General features: G+C 39.9%; 2 protein-coding genes across 2 annotated transcripts; both read left to right on the top strand.

The window, feature by feature from the left end:
- The first annotated feature begins 3,109 nt into the window (after positions 1-3,109).
- Positions 3,110-10,016, top strand: slc2a11l (solute carrier family 2 member 11, like). Its single transcript, XM_084571798.1, has 12 exons — positions 3,110-5,213; positions 7,103-7,201; positions 7,334-7,494; positions 7,596-7,720; positions 7,849-7,978; positions 8,233-8,381; positions 8,467-8,654; positions 8,832-8,942; positions 9,170-9,271; positions 9,346-9,421; positions 9,530-9,657; positions 9,760-10,016. Exons 1-12 carry the CDS (start codon positions 5,190-5,192, stop codon positions 9,973-9,975), a joined length of 1,509 nt encoding a protein of 502 aa, XP_084427924.1. The 5' UTR covers positions 3,110-5,189; the 3' UTR covers positions 9,976-10,016.
- A 1,943-nt stretch (positions 10,017-11,959) lies between these two features.
- nt5c2l1 (5'-nucleotidase, cytosolic II, like 1) lies at positions 11,960-19,741 on the top strand. The gene is made up of 18 exons (XM_084572194.1): positions 11,960-12,210; positions 13,122-13,195; positions 13,313-13,430; positions 13,516-13,611; positions 15,178-15,269; positions 15,373-15,430; positions 15,553-15,646; positions 15,737-15,790; positions 15,870-15,953; positions 16,052-16,087; positions 16,176-16,283; positions 16,370-16,436; positions 17,327-17,497; positions 17,602-17,653; positions 18,466-18,526; positions 18,847-19,023; positions 19,110-19,194; positions 19,286-19,741. The coding sequence occupies exons 1-17, from the start codon at positions 12,140-12,142 to the stop codon at positions 19,191-19,193; spliced, it is 1,497 nt and encodes a 498-aa protein (XP_084428320.1). The 5' UTR covers positions 11,960-12,139; the 3' UTR covers position 19,194; positions 19,286-19,741.
- The last annotated feature ends 943 nt before the right edge of the window (positions 19,742-20,684 follow it).

Genomic DNA, 20,684 nt, shown 5'->3' with positions numbered 1-20,684 from the left:
CTTATTATAGAACAGTATATAAATCACATGGCCACTATTAGCACAGTCTGTGTGTCATAGTGAAGCAGTGTCGTTTTTAGTTACATGACAAGTGAGGTGGCTAAAGACAGAGGCAGGCAGTCATTAATATGTATGCTTGATTTGATGATACCATGCTGAAAAAATAATTAAAATTGCTTATCTCTCTTCAGAAGCTCTTTCTTCTTAAAATATATACATTATTGACTCATCTATATATTTAGCTACATCTGGCATAACCCATCCCTAAGAGGCCACAATTGTGGTATATAACATGTATCACTGACTTGTTCATACCACACCTTTTTTAGGTGCAGGCCTTGAAACTGCACCTAAAAGGAGGTGAGTTCAGATATACGCTTCACATCACTAAGCTAAATATGAAGTGAGCAAACTGTTAGCTTAGCTTAGCTTGAAGGCTGGGATCGAGGGGAAACTGCTGGCTTCTAAAACTTACAAGTGTTGACGTCTGAAATTTAAAAAAAAAAATAAATACTGAGAAAATCATACTGTTCATCAGGCTTCTCATCAGTAATTTCCCAAAACTATTTGTTTCAGACACACATTTCTGAAGATCCAGACAGACTTTTGAGGTTATAATCCTTTTTGCAAATAAATGCTCTGAGTGTGCTTTACTTCTAGTCAAACATTTTCCTTGAGAAACTGTTCCATGTATCGCTGAGACTTATAAAGAGCATATCAGGGGAAAATGTTTCAATTCTGATTGCCCTGCCAAGCATAAATTCAATAGACGAGCTGATAGAAAAGTCACGATTTGCTGCATTTGTGTGTCATTCATTTTGGGTGAAGTTATATTTGATAGGTCTTGATTCCTGTCAAACGGGGCACAGAGCTCCTGGAGAAATTCAGCACAAAAGAGAAGTTGTTAAAGCATTAGATGGTACAAGTCACTCTGACCGGACTGCAGTTCACACTCAGATAATGAGAATATAGTGTCTGTGTGTGTGTGTGTGTGTGTGTGTGTGTGAACCTGAAAAGCTCCTTGTAAAGTGAACCTGTGAGCCATTCATTATTCATTGTGATCAAGCGTTGCCATGACTCTCCGTCTACTTGGGAGGACCTCACAAGTTTGGCACGACTCCTTGAGCGTCTGCTCCTGCTGCCAAGCGTTTCTCAGATGGCCTGAAACAAAGAGTCAAGACTCGGAGATACATAAAGTGTTTGTTAAGAGACATGAAGAGAATATCAACCGCGATGCTGCCACCTCATGGCAAATATCAAGTCAATGCAGGAGATGGAAGAAGAGGCAGTGGGATGATGATGTTGTTTAGCAAGTGTGACTGACAAATACAAAGCTTTTTTTACTCGAAGACAAAAGTAATTTCATGAAATGTTGATGTAGAAAATAGGGCTAGAATATTAACCACCAGTTATTTCCATATTATTACTATGATAAATCCAAGACTGACTTTCAATGTGTTTTTCTGATCTAAATATTTATAGACTGTGATAGATATGAATGTAATCACTGAACAAATAATAGGTTTGTATACTCTGTGTATACAGGAACAACAACACATTAAAATAACAGCGCCGATCAAAATGCTAAGTGACACTTTTAAACATTTTACAGCTTCGCAGTTGTTCTCCCGTGATTCATCCAGCACAGCCGTTAAGCTCGAGGTCACAAGAGACGACAAGAGAAGAGAAAACAAGACATCAGCTTGGACGGCATCTCTTTGACATACATAGGTACAGCTCTCTATTTATATCACCCCTACCTATACATGTTGTTAAAGGACAAGTTGCAACCTCTGGGGCAAAATGAAAAAAAAAAAAATAATAATAATTAATCCAATGAAAAAGTGCAATTAAGGTAGAAATAAACATAAACAGCCTGGGGCAAAAACTGTATTGGTTTGTGATTTCCTAATTCATGAAACTGTAAACAAATAAGAGTGTGGCCATTTTGTCTGACAGGTGGCTGCATGTCGTCACATGGCGCCTCAGCTCCACCTTTCTACTGGTGGTTCTCAGGAGTGTTTTTTATGTGCAGCTGAGCTACTGTGATCAAGAACTTTCTAAGTCTAAGGTAGGGAAATGTTAGGGACCAAGCAACTTTACATCTTCAAGTCTAGTAAACCAAACACAATGACATAACGGTTTAAGAGGGGACCAAATGAAACACAGAGGGGTAGACAAATAAACATGAAATATGACTCAATAGTCTGAAAGTGTTCACACTGCAACCAACCAGAAACCATTGGACGTGTCAAGCTTCATTGCACAGACAGATTGTCTATTTCAGCCATTGAGTAGGATTAAACATTGTGATTTTTCATTATCTTGCATCTTAAACAAGACAAAAGACAGGCCAAAAAGTTACGTCATCATGTTTTCAAAAGAGAATAATTTTGTTTTTTTTTCTTTTTCTCTTTAATCGCATGTTCAACCCTCCAGTCCAGTTGGTGGCGGTAATGCACCTTTAAACTGGATTGCCAATCAATATTTTAAAACGAAGAAGAAGAAGAAGAAGAAGGCCCCCCCCCCCCCCCCCCCCCCCCCCACCCCCCGGGGGGCGGGCGAAGAAGAAGAAGAAGAAGCAACGCCCTTTGCTCACCCGGAAATCCGGAAATGCTAGAACAACCAGCGTAACTACTAGGTAACTCAAAACAAAGAAATAAGAAGTAATACAACAAAACTAACTTGCCAAAAAACTCATAATGTCAATGTGTGCAAGCCATATAACACTGGTGGTTCAAGGCAAATAAAAACCTAAATGAAGGCTGTGCCTATCACATAAGCTAACAAAAACAACATCATAGTTTCAGATGACTATCCTCTGTCTGTACCTAACCCCTGTCCCTGTGGTAAAGAAAAACAGCATGTTGTACATGTACCAGCAGCTCAGGAAGAAGTTATTTCTTGCAGAAGTTACATATTTTTGCAGTGCCATAATGTGCAGGTGGCTCCAGCTGCATTCACTGGTTTATGTAGAGTTTTAAAGAGAAGAGACCACACAAATCTCCCACTTTCCCACAGCGGGCAGTCTGACAAACAGACTCACAGCTGCCAAAAATGACTCCTATCCAACAATAAAGCTCAGCTGGTTTGCAGTCGAACAGCTGGGCTTTGTGTAGATTGTTTTTACTGAACAGATCAGGCCCTCTAGGTGCTACAGTAGTGGGTGGCTGAAAGAGCTACAATTTACCCCGGCAAAGGAGTTCACGCTATGAAACCAAGGCGTGGTGTATTCTCCAGTTCCCACTCATCTCTAATTACGTCTTCTCACTTTCCTCCCCAAACACAGTGACGTACATCTCTGCATTTCTATATTTTGCTGATTCCAGTGGATTCGTTTCCATTGTTTTCTTTGTCAGTTATTTCTCTGATTCTGGTACTTTTTTTTGCTTACTCACAGGACGTCTTCTTTCTAAGGAACGCGGCTGAAACTTAACTGACATGTGCACTAACTTTGTATTTTTACTGCTCTTGCAAGATGAGGTCAACAATTAAACCCATGTGGATCGGGGATCAGTCATCATTGTTAATGAGTTTGTGGTGTACAGTGGCGTTTGTGCGACATCAGCCACTTTTATTACATTTACTTTTGCGTATAAATTGATCCAGACGATATGTAAAAATGGCTTCTGTTTAATGCAGCGTCAGCTTTTCCTCCTTTTGTCAGGCTGTAAATAGAGCCTCTCTGGCAGCTGCGAGGCCTTTCATCTCCTGCAGGAAACCGGCCTCTTGACAACTTTTTTAAGAAGTTTCTCAGTGGTCTCTCTGAAGTGTGTTTTCATCTGAAGCTGTGCGACATCTGGTTGGCTAGCCTGCTTGACACAGAATGACACCACGGGAGGCTTATGTTTTTAGTTTTGGGTCGTGTTGGAAGAAGAAGCAGTCTGGATAATGACAAATCTACCAAAGGTTCCCGGCTCATATATCACAACCCCTTAAGCTGTAGGATGTTTTTTGACATTTACACCAGAAAATCATTCAGTGGGAAACAGCTCAACAACTAAATGCGGTAAAATGATCAACCTTTGGCACAATACAATAAGTAACCTTATCTTTTTTACAAGGCCAGGGAGATATTTGAAAATCTCCAGCAGTGTGTGCTTATCAGACCTATTCAGAACTGTGGAGACTAATTAACAGACATTTCAACAGAAAGAAGCGCAATTAACTAGATTTCTCAGTAGTTGCATCAGGCAACATTAAAAAAAATAAATAAAATAAAATACACTTGTGTTTATAACAGATAAAACCTGATCGCATTGGTCATTACAGACATTGTGGAAAGTACACTTTATCTTCTTCCTCTTAAATCTGTCCAAAGACTATTTTAAAATACACTCTGCACCACCTAACATGCCCCATCTCATTTATTTAGATTTATATACAAATTGCAAAGACTTAGTATCTCCCTGGAGCTGGTGGCAGCAAGATTGCAAAATTGCTCTGTGCCCAAGCCAGAAACAGTCCAACATGTAATTTAAAAAAAAAAAAAAAAGGTATGCATTATGAGTGAGGTATTCAATAATTAATGAGTTTAAAAAGAAAATCAAAGCTGGCTCTAGCTACAGGTCGATCCAGATCCCATACAGGACTAGTGTAATTTTGGCTCCTTGCTATTACTGTGCTTTCTCACTCTTGTGTGATATTATTCCTTATTCAAAAGGTTAATGAGTGAAAGGCTGTTAGGGGCAGCGGGGACAGAATTTGAATGATGATTATGTTTGGCTTTTGGTCACATCTACTTCGTAGAATGAGATCATCAGCAATTAAAAATGTCCGTCTCACAGGAAGCGTTTTGGCAGCTTGAAATATTTCTAAATGAACGCTTCAATTTAAATAATCTTATTGAGAGGTTGAATGTTTCAGGTCACATTTATAAAGACGTTGTCACCCAGTGCAACTTTGCAGAGCTTTTAGATAGATTGCGAGATAATAAATAACTTTTATGTTTTTTAAAGTGGCCAGTCCAGAGCGTTTCACAGTCACTGGGCAAAATCCTTAAGCAAACATAAACCAAATCTACATTGCTCATCTGCCTGCATAAATACTGGTTACCCACACACACTTGCTTAGTCACCCTCCGTTGCATCTCTTCTTTGGCCTGGATAGAAAGTTAATCATTTCAGCGCTGTGTTAAATGTGCACTGCAGCCATGCGAATGATCTGAAAAGACGACAGACACAGACAGCATGACTCAGTACTTAGCACTCCTGGTAAGTAACATTTAAAACTTTATATTTTCACTTGAAAGCCAAAGTTGAGAAAACTGTCAAATGAAATAAAATGCGCTTTAATTAACTGCAGTAGCTTGCAGAATCTGCAACATAAATAATTTCACATATGCACTGACATGGTGATAATGGGAAACTGAATTTTGATTATCTGACATGATTGATTTTTTGAAGTTACCTCAGCTACAGAACATAATCACAGTATTAAGGTATCCGTACTATGCATGGGTATTACTTCCTTAAAAGGGGGGAATTATTGTTCTACTGCACTCCGCTACATTATTTTGACAGCTTTGGTAAATTTTTGTCACAAATGCAAAAATTTGTAAATTAGAAGTTTGTTTTTTCTTTTTCCTTTCACACCGTAACAAATTGTCCTGTAAATTTACAGTAAACTACTGGCAGCAGCAGTTGCCAGCATTTTACTGTAAATGTACAGTACGCCTACTGTAATCTGTAATAACACCCTGCAATGAATTACAGTTTTTTAGTTTGCTGTAAAACTATTTTACAGACTATTATTGTTTTATAACCAAATTCAAATATGCAGCATAGGTCTATATTTTGCATAAAATTACTAACATACTGGTGTCCTTTACTATTACTTTAGCATATTTCCGATGACATTCTTCAATATTTATATTAAATGATTTAGGTTACTACTCAGACACATAAGATACTTACAAATACCAACATTTAAGATAAAGTATATATTTTTTTTGTTTACAGTTCATTTTTGCTTACATAATGTAGTTTTTATCCGCAGCATTGTGCAGGAAATGTCTCATTTTAAAATGGAAAACAACAATCTGATCATAGGACAAAGTTTTAACACAAAAATGAGAAATGCAGTTGTAGTGATGATCTGGCTGACCTATGAAATGCTGTGGGAATGTGGGAATTGACAGTGCAGGCCTCTTCTGAACAACTTTCCTTGTTATTTTTTGGGAAAATCCTGCCCCAATCTGGCTTCTGAACCTCTTTCTGGATCGATTCCCAAGAAGCACCTGAAAAGCACAACATGGAGAACACAACCCATACCTTTGAATGCACTTTCAATATTTAACTGAATACGCTGCAACTTCTTTTTAATCATACGGGTAATAATGCACAAAGGGCAGGAGAAGACAAACCACCAAATACGTTGGCTCAGTAAAGCTTCCAGCAGCAGCTTAGATAAACAAGCAAAAAACAGAAGTAGTCAATGTGAAAGAAGCTGGTTTTTAGGAAGTAACAAGCATTTGTATCTCGGTAGCTACACTGAAAGCACCATAATCTAGCTAGATATTTACTACAGAACAGACACAGTAACATAGATGATAATAAGAAACAGATGTCACCAAAGAAATATGTGTCAAAATAATCTGATTTTCTTGTAAATTCTTGGATCCTAATGGATGATTGCTGATAGAAAGTCAGGTTGTGGCCTTTCCAGTGTTGGTCCACATGTCTCCTCGTGGAATACGGTACAATAATGTATTTGTAGGCCTTTTTTCTGTTGATTCTGTCTTCACTCCCACAATGCAATGCAATTTACCATATGATACAGTATTTTGTAGGAAACTGTAATTATTACCCAGAAGAATGCAATGTTTTCTACAGATTTACCTGCTTTTCTTGTTTATGAAATTGCACATGAAGCAGCTCAAACTAGCTCCTACAGTAGCTCCAACAGCAACATGTTCCTTTCACACCGATGTGTCTGTGTTTATCATCCTTAAGTGGGATTTTACATGCAGGCTTTTTTAATGGAGTATTTTGCATCACTGTTTTTGTATTTAAGTAAAGGATATGAATATGCCTTCAATTAATATTAATATAAAACTAAATGTCACCGTGACTAATGACTTGTTTTCTTTACATTTCTGCAGCTCGACTGCCCCGTTGTAATTGCTGCCATTTTTATCTCTGGTATTGGTGGGACATTTCAGTATGGGTACAGCGTATCAGTGATGACCTCTCCCTCTGCTGTAAGTAGAACCGCTCACATTAAGCTCTTGGTGGAATCGACGACATTTAAATATATGTAATAAGAATAGTTTTACATTAAAAGCTGCTACATGGTACTTCGGTTAAAATAACTGACCGTGCTGTCGTTGCAGTTTATAAAGGAGCTGATGAACAAAACATGTGTGCATAGATACAACTTCTCCTTGGAGCAGTGGCACGTCTCTCTCATATGGTCCTTCACCGTGTCCATTTTCTGCATCGGGGGGTTACTGGGTTCGCTGTTTGCGGGTTCACTGATCTCAAAATTTGGCAGGTTGGTGTGCATGAATTTAAACCTCTGCCAATCTATTTATGTGTCACCTCATATTTTGTTTTTTTACTAACGCAGAAGCCTCTGTATTTCCTGTCCCGCAGAAAGCAATGCCTTCTGTTGAACAATTTTGTGACGATAGCCGGAGCTTTGTTGATGCTATTGAGCCAAACAGCCATGTCTTTTGAAATGGTCATGGTGGGAAGATTGCTGTATGGCATCAATGCAGGTGAATCACGCTTCTTTTTTTCTCTAGCTTCTCCATCACTACAGCCCTCCGTGTATTAATCAGCTTCTTTTTATATTATTATTGAATATTGAATATCCTGTGATTCCCCCGCGTAACTGTGATTCTAGGACTCAGTCTCACAGCTCACACAATCTACCTCACTGAATGCGCACCCAAGAGGCTGAGAGGGATGGTGGGTGTGACCATCGCCACCTTCATCTCCACTGGGAAGTTTTGGGGTCAGCTGCTGGGGATCAGGTGAGGATGCTGTCATCATACTGTATACACAGAGTGGAGTCAAGTAAAGGCCAGGGGCCGTGGTGGGTTCAAATGACAGCTCACACGTGGACCTAGATCTCTTAAAGACTCACTGTGTCCGTTCGGTGGAGGAGAGTTATAGATATAATCTGTAATCCAGTGTGGATTGATGATCCAAACATTCCTAGAGTGTGTTTGGACACATTTTGCATCCTGATGGTGGCATCATTCTAAAGCAGATGTTGCATTTGCAGTGAGTTACTTGGTACAGAAAAGGGGTGGCCATGGCTGCTTGGTTTCAACGGATTCACTGCGTTGTTCCAGCTCTTCACCCTGCCCTTCCTGCCAGAGTCTCCCAGCTTCCTGTTGTTGGACAGAGGAGACCGCCAGGCCTGTGAGAAAGGTGCGAGAAGGACTTTTCATTACACAAATATAATCAGTTTGGTAGTCTCAACGTTATTGTGATGGCGTTTTTAAATCACCCCTAGCTTTACATAGGCTGTGGGGCAATAAAGATTACAGCAAGGAGGTAGAGGAGATGCTGCAGGAGAGAGCCAATCTGGAAAGCATCCGCAGCCACTCTGTGTTGGAGCTGGTTCAGAACCGAACGGTCCGCTGGCAGCTCCTCACCATCATTGTTACTTTTACTACACTACAGCTTAGTGGCATCAACGCTGTGAGTTATACGTCATGGACAGAGTGCATTTTAGATTAGACTGCACGTTGGGACACAGTACATTCTTTTGCATGCACTGACATTTCTCCTCTTAGTTCAGATTATGTTCAGAATCGCTTCATGAACAGAGAAGTCATGCAGTTTGTTGTCTCTCTATGTTTAAATGCTTCTCTCCAGGTATACTTTTATTCTTTTGATGTGTTTCGTGCGGCGGGAATCTCAGAACACAAGTTACGTTATGCCGCCTTGGGAACAGGGCTGTGTGAGCTGTGCACCTCTTTGGCCTGTGTAAGTCAAATATCACTGCTATCCAATTATGTTTAATATCCATTTTAAATCCCACTAGCATCAGTGAGTTAACTTCTTTTTGGAATTAATTTACTAATTATGCAAAAATTCACCTGCTCTCCTGCTAATGTTAACCATCTGCACACCTCTCCTCGTGTGTAATGGCAGCTCCCCCATGTGGTTGTTTAATTCTGTGCAGTTACTGTTGCATGTGTTTGTTGTTGCAGTTCGCGATTATTGAGAGCACAGGGAAAAAAGTCCTGCTGTTCAGAGGCTACATAGGAATGTCTGCAACGCTGATTCTCCTCACCGTCTCTCTATACCTGCAAGTGAGTCACCGCAAAACCGGACAGTCTTTGATGCACAGTCTGTTGACCAACTTAAATCCTGTCATTTTCCTCAGGGTCAGGTCTCTTGGATGCCGTACTGCAGCATGGTCCTCATTTTTATTTTCATCTTCTTTTTTGCCAGTGGACCAGGTACGGTTTACATCTCTCAATATCTTAGCTAAAATAATTCAGTTTTAAAAAAATTTCAGTGACATCGTACTGCAACATATACATCCCTCTTGTGTTCTTCCCCCCAAGCTGGAGTAACAGCCCCTATGCCGGGGGAAATCTTTAATCAGTCATACAAATCAGCTGCATACACAATCGCCTGCACCCTCAACTGGGCAGGCCTGTTTACGCTGGGAATGCTGTTCCCTGTCTTAGTGGTAAGCGCGTTATTATCTTTGCACTGACTGCAGGTTAAATGATGAAAAGGTGTAAAAATGTGCCACTCACTCACACACTGCTTCCAAATGCTTTGTTTCCAGGAAAATCTGGATTACTTTTGCTTTCTGATATTTCTTTTCTTCTGCGCCGTCTGCGGGACGTACGTGAGGTTCAACGTCCCCGAGACCAAGAACAGGACGGTGCTGGAGATCACGGCAGAGTTTGAGAGGATGCACTGCAAATCTGCAGCGTCGAAGGGGAAAAGAGCCATGGAGCAGAAACTCAACGGGATCCAAATAAATGAGACCAAACTCTGATTTAGATGTATTCACCAGATTCAAATGCACTGTGAGTCGATATAAATAGTTCAAATGGGATCAAACTGGACATTAGTAGCATGAGATTAAACAAATGTGACTTGATGGTGACTTGTCTTGTTTTTCTGGCCACTTTCCCTGGATTTTTGTGCGTTTGAAATTTTATATATTTTATTGGTGAACTTCAGTTATTAAACTTTAAGTGGACATTTGCAGGCCTCTGCCCTTGTGGTTTTAAACAACTTTTGGTCCTTGAGGTTATCAGTCAAGTCCAGGCTAAACTGATATGCATCAGCGCGGCCAGTGTCCAGTGAGACAAATATAGGACTTTTTTTTTTTTTTTACTTCAGTGCATTATTTAAAAACGATTTCTTTCCAATCTCTTTACAATTAAATAACAGTAAACTGTGGTGGTTAGCATTGATGCCTCACAGCAAGAATGTTCCGGGTTCTAATCCAGGCCTTCCTGTGTGGAGTTTGCATGTTCTCCCTGTGTCTGCGTGGGTTCTCTCCGAGTACTCCGGCTTCCTCCCACTGTCCAAAGACATGCTCATTAGGTTAATTGGTGATTCTAAATTGGCCGTAGGTGTGCATGTGAGGGTGAGTGGTTGTCTGTCTGTCTGTGTTAGCCCTGAGATAGACTGTTGACCTGTCCAGGGTGTACCTCGCCTCTCGCCCGATAACAGCTGGGATAGGCTCCAGCCCCCCCACGACCCTTCACAGGACAAGTGTTTACAGAAGATGAAGAAGATGTGATATTTCACAGACTAACTGTATCATCATATTATTACAATATGTTAAATTGTTTTAGATTAACCAAGCCAACAGTATCACTTATTCCCCCTTGACCAGCTGTAACGCTGAGTGGTTGTTTACATACTGATGAATTTAATCCGTTATTATATAATAATTTAACATTGACAAGATTTCTTTCCTGCCTGTATCCTCCTGTCTGGCATAGTTGGTGAGTTATATTACTCATTTTTTCTTGTGTGCCATCCAATTAAATGTTGAAAGCCAGAAAAACTCACCATATACTGCACCAAAAAACATACAGGTGAATCTCCAGAAGTCACAAAAATACTAAAAATTGCAAACAAACAACTGAGAAGTCCTACTTAAAACTTAAAACTAGAAAATAAGACCTGCCAAACAACAAGAATCACACATTAAAGGTGAAGCAGATTGCGCTAAAAATATCTTCATATAAAAAGCAACTGGAAAAAATAGATTTCAGTCTTATCTGAATCACATAACCAGCACATTTTCTCTGCAGTCAAACCCGCCTGCCTCTATAACTTATTAATACTATAAAGTCTGATCAAGAGACAATACACTTGCTTTCCAGTGTGCTAATTAAAACAAATATATTCTAATATATCAGTCCTGCAGTAAACTTTATCTTCATGAAGGTTATGGTATTTAGCATTTGCCTAAAATAGCGGAGAGAGCTGTGGATTCAACTGATAAGACTTATTTTGATAACCCCAACTTTAGTCAGTGGTTTAGTGTTTAATTCAATACATTTAAACAGCACAGATAACTACATCCTCCAGAATAATCATAGAAGTGAATAATCACCTTTCTTACACAGTTTAAACATAAACTCAACATTATATGTGCAGGACTTTTATATCAGAATGCATTATTTTTCACTAGTGTACCTACTGAAGTGGCAAGTGAGTATATGTTTCTCATCCATGTCTTTGTTTTCGTACTTTGACCACCTGGGCAGAGTGCACTGGTGAATCTAAAGCCAAATGATTCATAAATCATGAAATCTGAAATGTTTTGCTTTGCTGCGTATATACAGTTGAAGGTCTCGGGTCACGGCAGGACTGACAGTCATCTGGGAACTCCCAGCTTTTACGCAGACGCGTAAATGTGCGGAGCCCTGATAAGACAATCTACACGCTCAAAGCTGAGCGTAATGCAGGAGGAATGCGTGTCAAACGCGAACCTAGAGGGGGTGAATGCGCATGTCCCGCGGCGATTTACATCACCGACGAGCGTGGAGGAGCTCCAGCACAGAAAACATACAAAAACACGCGAAGCCACGCCCACAAAATTGGGGGTAAATTTGGCAATTTAAAGACCCACGACCAATGACTGGCGGCTAAAGTGTTGACCCTGTTGCCAGAGGAGTTGGACATCAGCTTCGACGATGGAAGAAATGGAAGCATTTCCCAGCGTCTCCTCTGATGAGCTCGAGGTGAAGAGAGGCTTTGACCAAAAGTGAGTTTTGGGTTAATGCAATAACAACTTCTGATCTTTTGTTATTTTAGTTTTCTCAGGAGAAAATTTAGTTTTTCTTTTTCAATTTCCATTAGTCGCAACATGAGCTCACAACTCATTTCTGCTTAATTAATCTGTTGCTGTGGGTGTATCAAACAATTTGGATGGTAAATAACAGTCTGTAGCATCTATTTGTGTTCTCCCACAGGTGTCACAGTGCCCTCTGCTCCTTATCTGCTTCTACAGTGTAGAAGCTTGTTTTAACATTTGAATATGTTAGTTGGTGCTCGCTGACAGTTTTCCTTCCTTCGCTGGGCTGACCTAAGGAGAAAGATCTTTGATGCTCAGCAGCAACACAAAACAAGAGCTCGCAGGTTAATTATTTACAGCAACTCTATATGTATGAACCCTTAAGGAGGGTTGGGACCAGGTCATCCAGACTGGAGGGGATGCAGATACTGGCCTCACTTCACGATCTGATAAAGAGGAACACATGTGAGCAGGGAACCACCACAAAACAAGAGTCAAGGAGCAAAAATAACACAACACCATGGATCCTTTTATTCATACTAATTTGCATAGACTTGAGATAGTAGTGACGATGGCATAGTGTTGATGATAGCATCTGTTGCCTCCACCCTGCTCCACTCCCACTGAAGAGGCTTGAAGTGCAGGAAATGTGACAAAAACTAAAATATAGGTGAAAATAGTTCCTGTTACAGAATAGAGTCAATAATGCTGCAACTGTGCCAAAAAAACAACAAAAATATACCTCTGAGCCATTTGAGCACGATCTCAGATCGGATGCCAACGAGCAGATAAACAGAGATGATGCATTCAGCCCTAAGAGCCGTGTAACAGTGCGTCGTTCTCTGGTCATGTGTCAGCTGTGTTGTTGTGTTTAATCACAGGGTGTTCGTCAACAGAAGCCTGACCCTCGAAAACATTAAATGCTATGGCTTCGACATGGACTACACGCTGGCAAGTAAGTGAGACCGCCACAAGGGTATAAAGCGTTGAGGGGGTGCCATGTCTGTTTATGAATCTGAACTCTCTGTTATAGTGTTTTTCCACTGACGTGTGTGTTTGTCATTGTCTGCAGTGTATAAGTCTCCCGACTACGAGGGTCTGGGCTTTGAGCTGATAAGAGACAGAATGGTTTCCGTCGGATACCCACACGAGCTCCTGCGCTACACATACGACCCCAGCTTCCCCACCCGGTTAGTGCCTGGTCTGCCTCTGCATCTGAGGACTCACCAGTTCGTCTGATGTCAAGCACTGATAACCTCGCTCCTCTCTCCCCAGCGGTTTGGTGATCGACACCACCCACGGGAACCTCCTGAAGGTGGACTCGAACGGGAATATTTTAGTCTGCAGTCACGGCTTCCGCTTCCTCAGAGGGTAAAGTTAAAATCCAAGCACAGTACAAAAAATGTGCACACGTTATATTTCTTTTTTTTTTTTAACTTATCTTCACCTGTGGACTCTTGAGCAGAGGAAGAAAGAGATCAGACACACAGTCAGGATGAAAATTTGCTGCACTATTAGCCAGAAATATTACTGTGATTTCAATTAGTACAAATATATTCAGGTTGGATGACATGATTTATATAAAACATAATAAGCTGAAATGTTATTATAGACTAGCTATTTTTATTTCTAGTTTTAGCAGCATTATACTGTTTAAAACAGTTTAAAACGGCCGCACCTTTTCCAGCTGCAACATTTATTCTGAAATTGATAATCTTACACGAGCTAATACTTTCACTTTTGGCACATTAAGCCTATTTTAATGCTAGTACGTATTTCTTATTGTTAAGTAAACATTTGAGTGTAAAATATTTACACTGAACAGAGATTTTCTTGGCGGTATTTCAACTTTTACTCAAATGAAAAGTGAAAGCATTTCCTCCACCACTGTCTCCACCAAACACTGGAAGATCTGGGAACAGTTCTCTCTCTTTACGTTCCCCCAAGTTTGCATGTTATCTGGTCTTTAACATCTGAACCTTAAATTCAGGCCCAAACCTATTACAAATAAAATATCATAACAAAAGCAGCAGCAATAAGGAGAGATCTGAAATCCTCTGGTGCACTTAGTTACAGTTTTTACCTTATAGGAGTATGTTTAGTTTAATCTACTTCCTATTTGTACAGTGACATTTCAGAGAACATATTGTGTTTTGTTCATCCACTACATTTATTTGCTAAGAATAAACTGTACAGTCGATTAGGCCTCTCATCACCATGTCAACAACTCCACCCCCAACTACTTAGCACATGAAAATGCTGCTCGCATGTTAATGCATACGCAAAAATAATTATGTGCAAAGTTAGTCATTTCAGCTTTTATTTAAGCAAATAATTGAATGCAAAATGTACTTTTAACTTACATATTTTTTATTACATATAATATTAATGTTGCTGTGTTTAGTAAAGAATACTTACTTTTACTTAAATTTGAATTTTATGAGCCATGGTTTATTTTCTGCAGATATTATACTGAGTGGAATTTATATGCAGATTCATTTTTAATAATAATAATAAAAATAGTTTGTTATGTTTTAAATTACAATTTCTCCATAAATTCCTAGTCATCTAACAAGAAAACTGTTTGTTTTATCATCAGTTTCAACGTACAGGCTACATGGAATCACATATTTTTAATTAAGTTTAAATAGATCATTGTTATTTAATGACAAGAGAAACACAAACAGCTGAAAATGACTTCAACACGACGGCCAGCTGAGCTTTCTTCGTGTGTTTTTACTTTTTTTTTCGTGGTTGTAGCAGCAGATACGCATAAATGTGCTGAATCTTTAATGCTTGTACATCGTCATAAGGCTTCACACGGATGTTGTGTTCGCCCTGAAATGTAAATTCACACTCACTTCTCCACGGCTGCGTGCCACTTCATGAGTTGGGACTGGATATAGCACTGACCTGTTGTATTTCTTTGTTCCACAGGGATGAGATCCACGGCTACTACCCCAACAAGTTCATCCAAAGAGGCGACACTGACCGCTTTTACATTCTCAACACTCTCTTCAATCTCTCAGGTACAGAGATGAATAATATAAAAAAAATTTTTTTTTATTCATATTCATGATTCATCAAATTAATCAGAAGTATAATATGTATTGTGACCCACGCTCCCTGCAGAGACATATCTCTATGCCTGTCTGGTGGACTTCTTCACCAGATGCAGCAGATACACAAAGTGAGTTTGATGTGCTAATTTATTTTTTGCAAATGATTTTCCAGTGCCTAAACAATTATGAAATGAACCGCATTTTTAAAGAAACTCTTCCTGCTTTTCATTTTTTGTTAAACCTCTGTTAGCCTGGTGAAAGGATACCAGCACGGCGACTTGTTCATGTCCTACAGAAGCATGTTCCAGGACGTCCGAGACGCAATGGACTTCATTCACGATACGGTGAGTCAACGAAACATGTCTTGTTGCCACATTTTTAAGCTAAAATGCGAGTCCACTTGTGTGTCAAATGATAACATGTGTGTTGCACAGGGAACCCTGAAAGAACGAACCATCAAGAATTTGGAGAAATACATATTCAGAGATGTGAGTAAACTCAGATTAATATGCATCTAAATGTGGTTTGGTGTAAATACTCATATAAATATGAATGTTGTCTTCACAGCCAAACATCCCTGTGCTGTTAAGCCGAATAAAAAAGGTGGCCAAAATCTTCCTCGCTACAAACAGTGACTACAACTACACTGAGGTGAGCACTTGTGTTGTGCCATACGCCTAAAATGTAAACATTAAAAACAACCACTTAGTCTACTTTTCTTTTCTTTTTGCCTTCCCTTCTTCACCAAGGCCATAATGAAATACCTGCTTGGAAATCATACTAAGGTAAGACAGTTTTCACTTTGAACTGTCATAAAAAAAATGTCCACTCAAGAGAAGCGTATGCATTTATTCCTGTTATCCCTCGTTCCAGCCCGGAAGCCCAAAAGTCTCGTGGCACTCCTTCTTCGACCTCATCGTCGTGGACACCAGGAAGCCACTGTTCTTCGCAGAGGGGACTGTGCTGAGACAAGTGGACACGGTATGGAAAAAGAAGACGCTTAAGGTGCACAGATTCGTGTTAAGCACCGCCAGGTTTCGCTAACGCGTCGTGTTTTTGACACGCAGAACACGGGAAAGCTTCGGATTGGGACGTACACCGGCAACCTCCAGCACGGAACAGTCTACTCTGGAGGTAAACGGACTCTGGAGGTTTAGAAGCTGCAGGACTTTTCATTATTTTCCATAATTAAGTAGAATATGTGTCCTCTTTAGAACGGTTTAAATAGTTTGTACTATTAGAATGGCCCACCAGTCCCCTAGAACTGAAGAAGCTACTCCGATGAGTGGTGAAACGTCTTCTCAAAAAACTCTACAAGCCCAGTTTCATTTTAAAATGCTTTTTGGATATACAATTAAAATGTGATCTAAAAAGAATTGATTATTGACACATTAATGCTGTTTTCATAGAACACATCCAGTTTGGACATTGGCTGGTTTCTACACAGCAGGTCAATTTGACTCTACATGCAATGGTACAGCTCCTGACTCCACAAGGCTTGCTGTATAATAAGGGTTTGGGTGTTAAATTAAATTTGAATTAAAAGGATAAGTAAATATATGACCCCAGACCCCAACACAAATGCTAATGTCTGCTTCAGTTTCTTGAGATGCAAGACTGGTGTCATGCTATCTGATATAAAAAACATGTCTGAGTGACCCTTATCTTAAAATCTGGTGTCTAAATTTAAACTGACCTGAGTATTATTACTTGATCTCAAAATGATTTACAAGTAAATATGTAAATTAATTGATAAACTTTTTCTTTAATTTTCTGTTTTAAAATCATTTCTTTAAAGTGCACAATTGAAAACTCGCCTTCTGACCTATCAAAAACATTTCAGTGCTGTGTTGGCATTTAAATTAACTATTTAGTACTTTTGGGATTTAGATGCTTATAAAGATTCTAATTATTATGGCCTCTTTTTGGCTCCATACGTGCAGTATAAGTGTATATATTGTTTTAGTGCATGTGGTTCAGATTTCATAGCCTGTCTGTGTTTAGTTTGTGTTTTCCCGTTTCAGGCTCCTCTGACATCGTCTCTGACCTGCTGGGTGTCAAAGGCAAAGACATCCTCTACGTCGGCGATCACATCTTTGGCGACATCCTCAAGTCTAAGAAACGGCAAGGCTGGAAGACTTTTCTGGTCGTGCCGGAGCTCACCAAGGAGCTGGAAGTATGGGAGGAGAAGAAATGTAAGGAGAAGGAGACGCGAAGCTGCGACTGTTTATCGTCTTACCTTTGTTTGAGAGTTCCCGAACTTTCGATGAATTCTTTGCATTTTTTGTTTTTTTTTCAGATCTCTTTGAGGAGCTGAAACGTCTGAATGTCTTCTTAGCTGAACGTTACAAGTGAGTCCGTGTCTGTTTGTGCACTTGTCTTTCATTTATGCCATATTACTTGTGCACTGGAGCATATTTTCAGAACATACAAGCTTGGAAATAAACTCAAAACATAATTAAATATTAAACCTGCAGTGGTCTCAGTACAAAGCTTCAAAACCGACAGAAGCATTTGGACTGATTACCATTTACATATTAGTGGTTTTATGAACATTTTAACATGTGTCAATTGCGTAAACTGGCCTTCATTTACACCTTAAATGTACAGATCATGCCCAGTCCCACTCTCACTAATTATTTTTACGTTATTTTCTGCTCCATTACTAAGACTGTTATTGTAATTATTCAACAGCTGCTCTAAACGTTTAGCTGGGGTTCACACAGTTGTGCAAACATCAGGCAGAATACATCGCTCTCCTCCATCTGTCAGATATCTCCTTTAAACACTGCAGGTTGTGTCTTACTCTTGCCACCAGGGGGAGCTGCAGCACCAACATCACCCCACTTCCCCATGCTAAATTCATATCTACTTATTTAATACTACATTTTTAGTGATGGCATTAGTTAAATCTGATTACTGATTTAAATCATTATTTAGTTTAACTAACAATAACTGAACCACTTATTTTAAGAAAAGGTTTCTTGGAATATTTAACAAAGGCATGTCAGTATTTTGCAGCTCCAAGACCGTCCAAAAGTGATTTGTTTTTAGCTTTTGTTGCCATTTAATTGCTCCATTCCTACATGAACCATGAGCTGAGCCGAGGGGACTGCTTAGGAGGGACATCTTTTAATTTTTTCCGGTCGTTGTCTTCCCCAAGGCACCTGGACAGTGGCAGTCGAGAGTGTACCGAAATCGGAGCCATTCAGACGAGGATGAAGGTGAGCTTTGTACATTGTCTCAACATTTAAAGATTTTTTTTTTTTTGAAAGTTGTCACACGCCAGTGCAAAACGGATGCAGCAGATTCTTGAAATATTGCTGTTTGTAGTTATCAGTGTCTTTATATTCCTCATAAATTAACACACTGTCCGACATTTAAGTTCAGCAGGAAATAATGGGACACGTGTTGCATGTTAGAAGCTTTCTACTGACGTTAAATGCATCACATTGAGAAAGTGTTATTGCAGCAGAAACACTAACCCTAACCCAGAAACACTGAGCGTCTTCTGCGAGCTGAAACGTTGTTTGTTTGTTTGCAGGTGCTGACCTACAGGATGGACATGTCCTACGGCCAGATGGGCAGCCTCCTGCGCAGCGGCTCCCGACAGACGCTGTTTGCCAGCCAGCTGATACGTTACGCAGATCTATACTCCTCCACCTGCATGAACCTGCTGCACTACCCCTTCAATTACCTCTTCATGGCTCCTCCAGTCCTGGTCAGTCCTCTTGTTTGTTCAAGCGCCTACTCAGAAAAGGTGTATTCGCCCTGTTAAAGTCAATCTCGGTGGTTGTTCTCCTTCAGATGCCCCACGAGGTAGCTGCTCAACACTCTGAAGACCTTTCTCCAGCAAACCTGTCAATCAACCACACGATTGACAAAACCTAAGGTTGCATTTTATGTGATCAAATATTAAACATTTATTTTTTCCTCTTAATTCTGCTACAGGGATAAATTATTAACGGTTTTGTTTCTTGCAGTGCTGAAGAAAGATGAAGAAGATGAACATGAAGGAGAGCTTGCAATGCGCTCCTTCTTGTCAAGGACAGTTCTCGCCGGTGAAGGTGACTGTTTGTAGCCGTGCAGCACGAAGGGTTTGTTGCAGCCATGATATGCATCCTTTAAGAAAAGCTTACTTATTGCTCCACCTGCTGGATGTGACTCGCTATGCCATATAACGTTTACCTTACAAGGCTATATTTCAAGCGTGTTGGCAGTTTAGGATTTAAGGTAAAGTCCGTCTCAGGGTTACTGTATATATATATATGTATATATATATATATATGAGTGAACGCGTGTCTTAGTCTGTTCTAGCGGTCTAGTGGTGCATATGCACTTTTAATTTGAGGTTTGTGGAATGGTTTTCAAGAAGTGACTTTATTTATTTGTTGTTTGTGCATCTTCCGTTGGATTATTTAAATAAATTATTTATATTATTTGATTCTCTGCTGTTTTTACTGAGCTGTAAACTTGTAAACATGTGGGCGTGTGTGTGGAAGCTCGGCTAGTATGAAAGGACGTGCACCCAGTGTGTTAGACTTATAGGTTTTCATTGAGACTATTATTTTTCTAGGAAGTGGATCCATGGCTAATTATTCACAATAGTGCTCGCATCACTTAAAGGGTGACAGACAATCCACATCTCTGAGAATTTTAGAGATCAGAAAACCAGAAGGAGAAATACCGGTTAGGTTGCATGTTTTTGTTCTTCTTGTCGTCATTTCTTTTGGGTGTACTGATCTTTTTAAGTGTTTCCTTTCTGCACTTAATCCACTAGATTATGCTCAGTCACATCCACAACAGACTTGAGAACTGATCCTTGTGTTAAAACGTATATTTCATTTATCAGACCTCTATTTATCTTCATCTAACCTCTTGCCAACTGTTAAATAGGTGTAACAACCAACGCATCATCTCAACTTCTGGTAGCCAGGTTGAACCGATGCATGTTTGTAGTGCGTCCCATAACAAACTAATCTTATTTCACACGTCTCAACGCGACAATGGATGCTAATATCAGGAGCATCCGGCTGGATCTTCATTCTTCGACAAAAGCATTAACATAATCAGATGCGCTATCCATACAGCACATGGACAACACACACAAACTCTGGTTCAGGCAGAATTGCTCTTATCAAAGCTGAACTATTAATGTGTCTCTCTCTCTCTCTCTCTGTCCGTTCGTTCCGTAGGAAATCAGTGCACATGGCGTGATTATAGATGAGAGCTTTTTTTTTTTTTTCTCACAGAAAAAAGTCTGAAGTGTGCGTGGAGCATTTTTATGTAGCGCCTCTGCACAAAGGGACAGCTTGTTTATGGCTTTTCATATCAGCTACACTTCACTCTGCAAGAAAACCTCATGGTAAGTCCACTGCTCAC

Source organism: Chelon labrosus, assembly GCF_963514085.1.
Source record: "Chelon labrosus genome assembly, chromosome: 22".
NCBI classification, from domain to species: Eukaryota; Metazoa; Chordata; class Actinopteri; order Mugiliformes; family Mugilidae; genus Chelon; species Chelon labrosus.
This window is presented reverse-complemented; position numbering and strand designations above follow the sequence as displayed.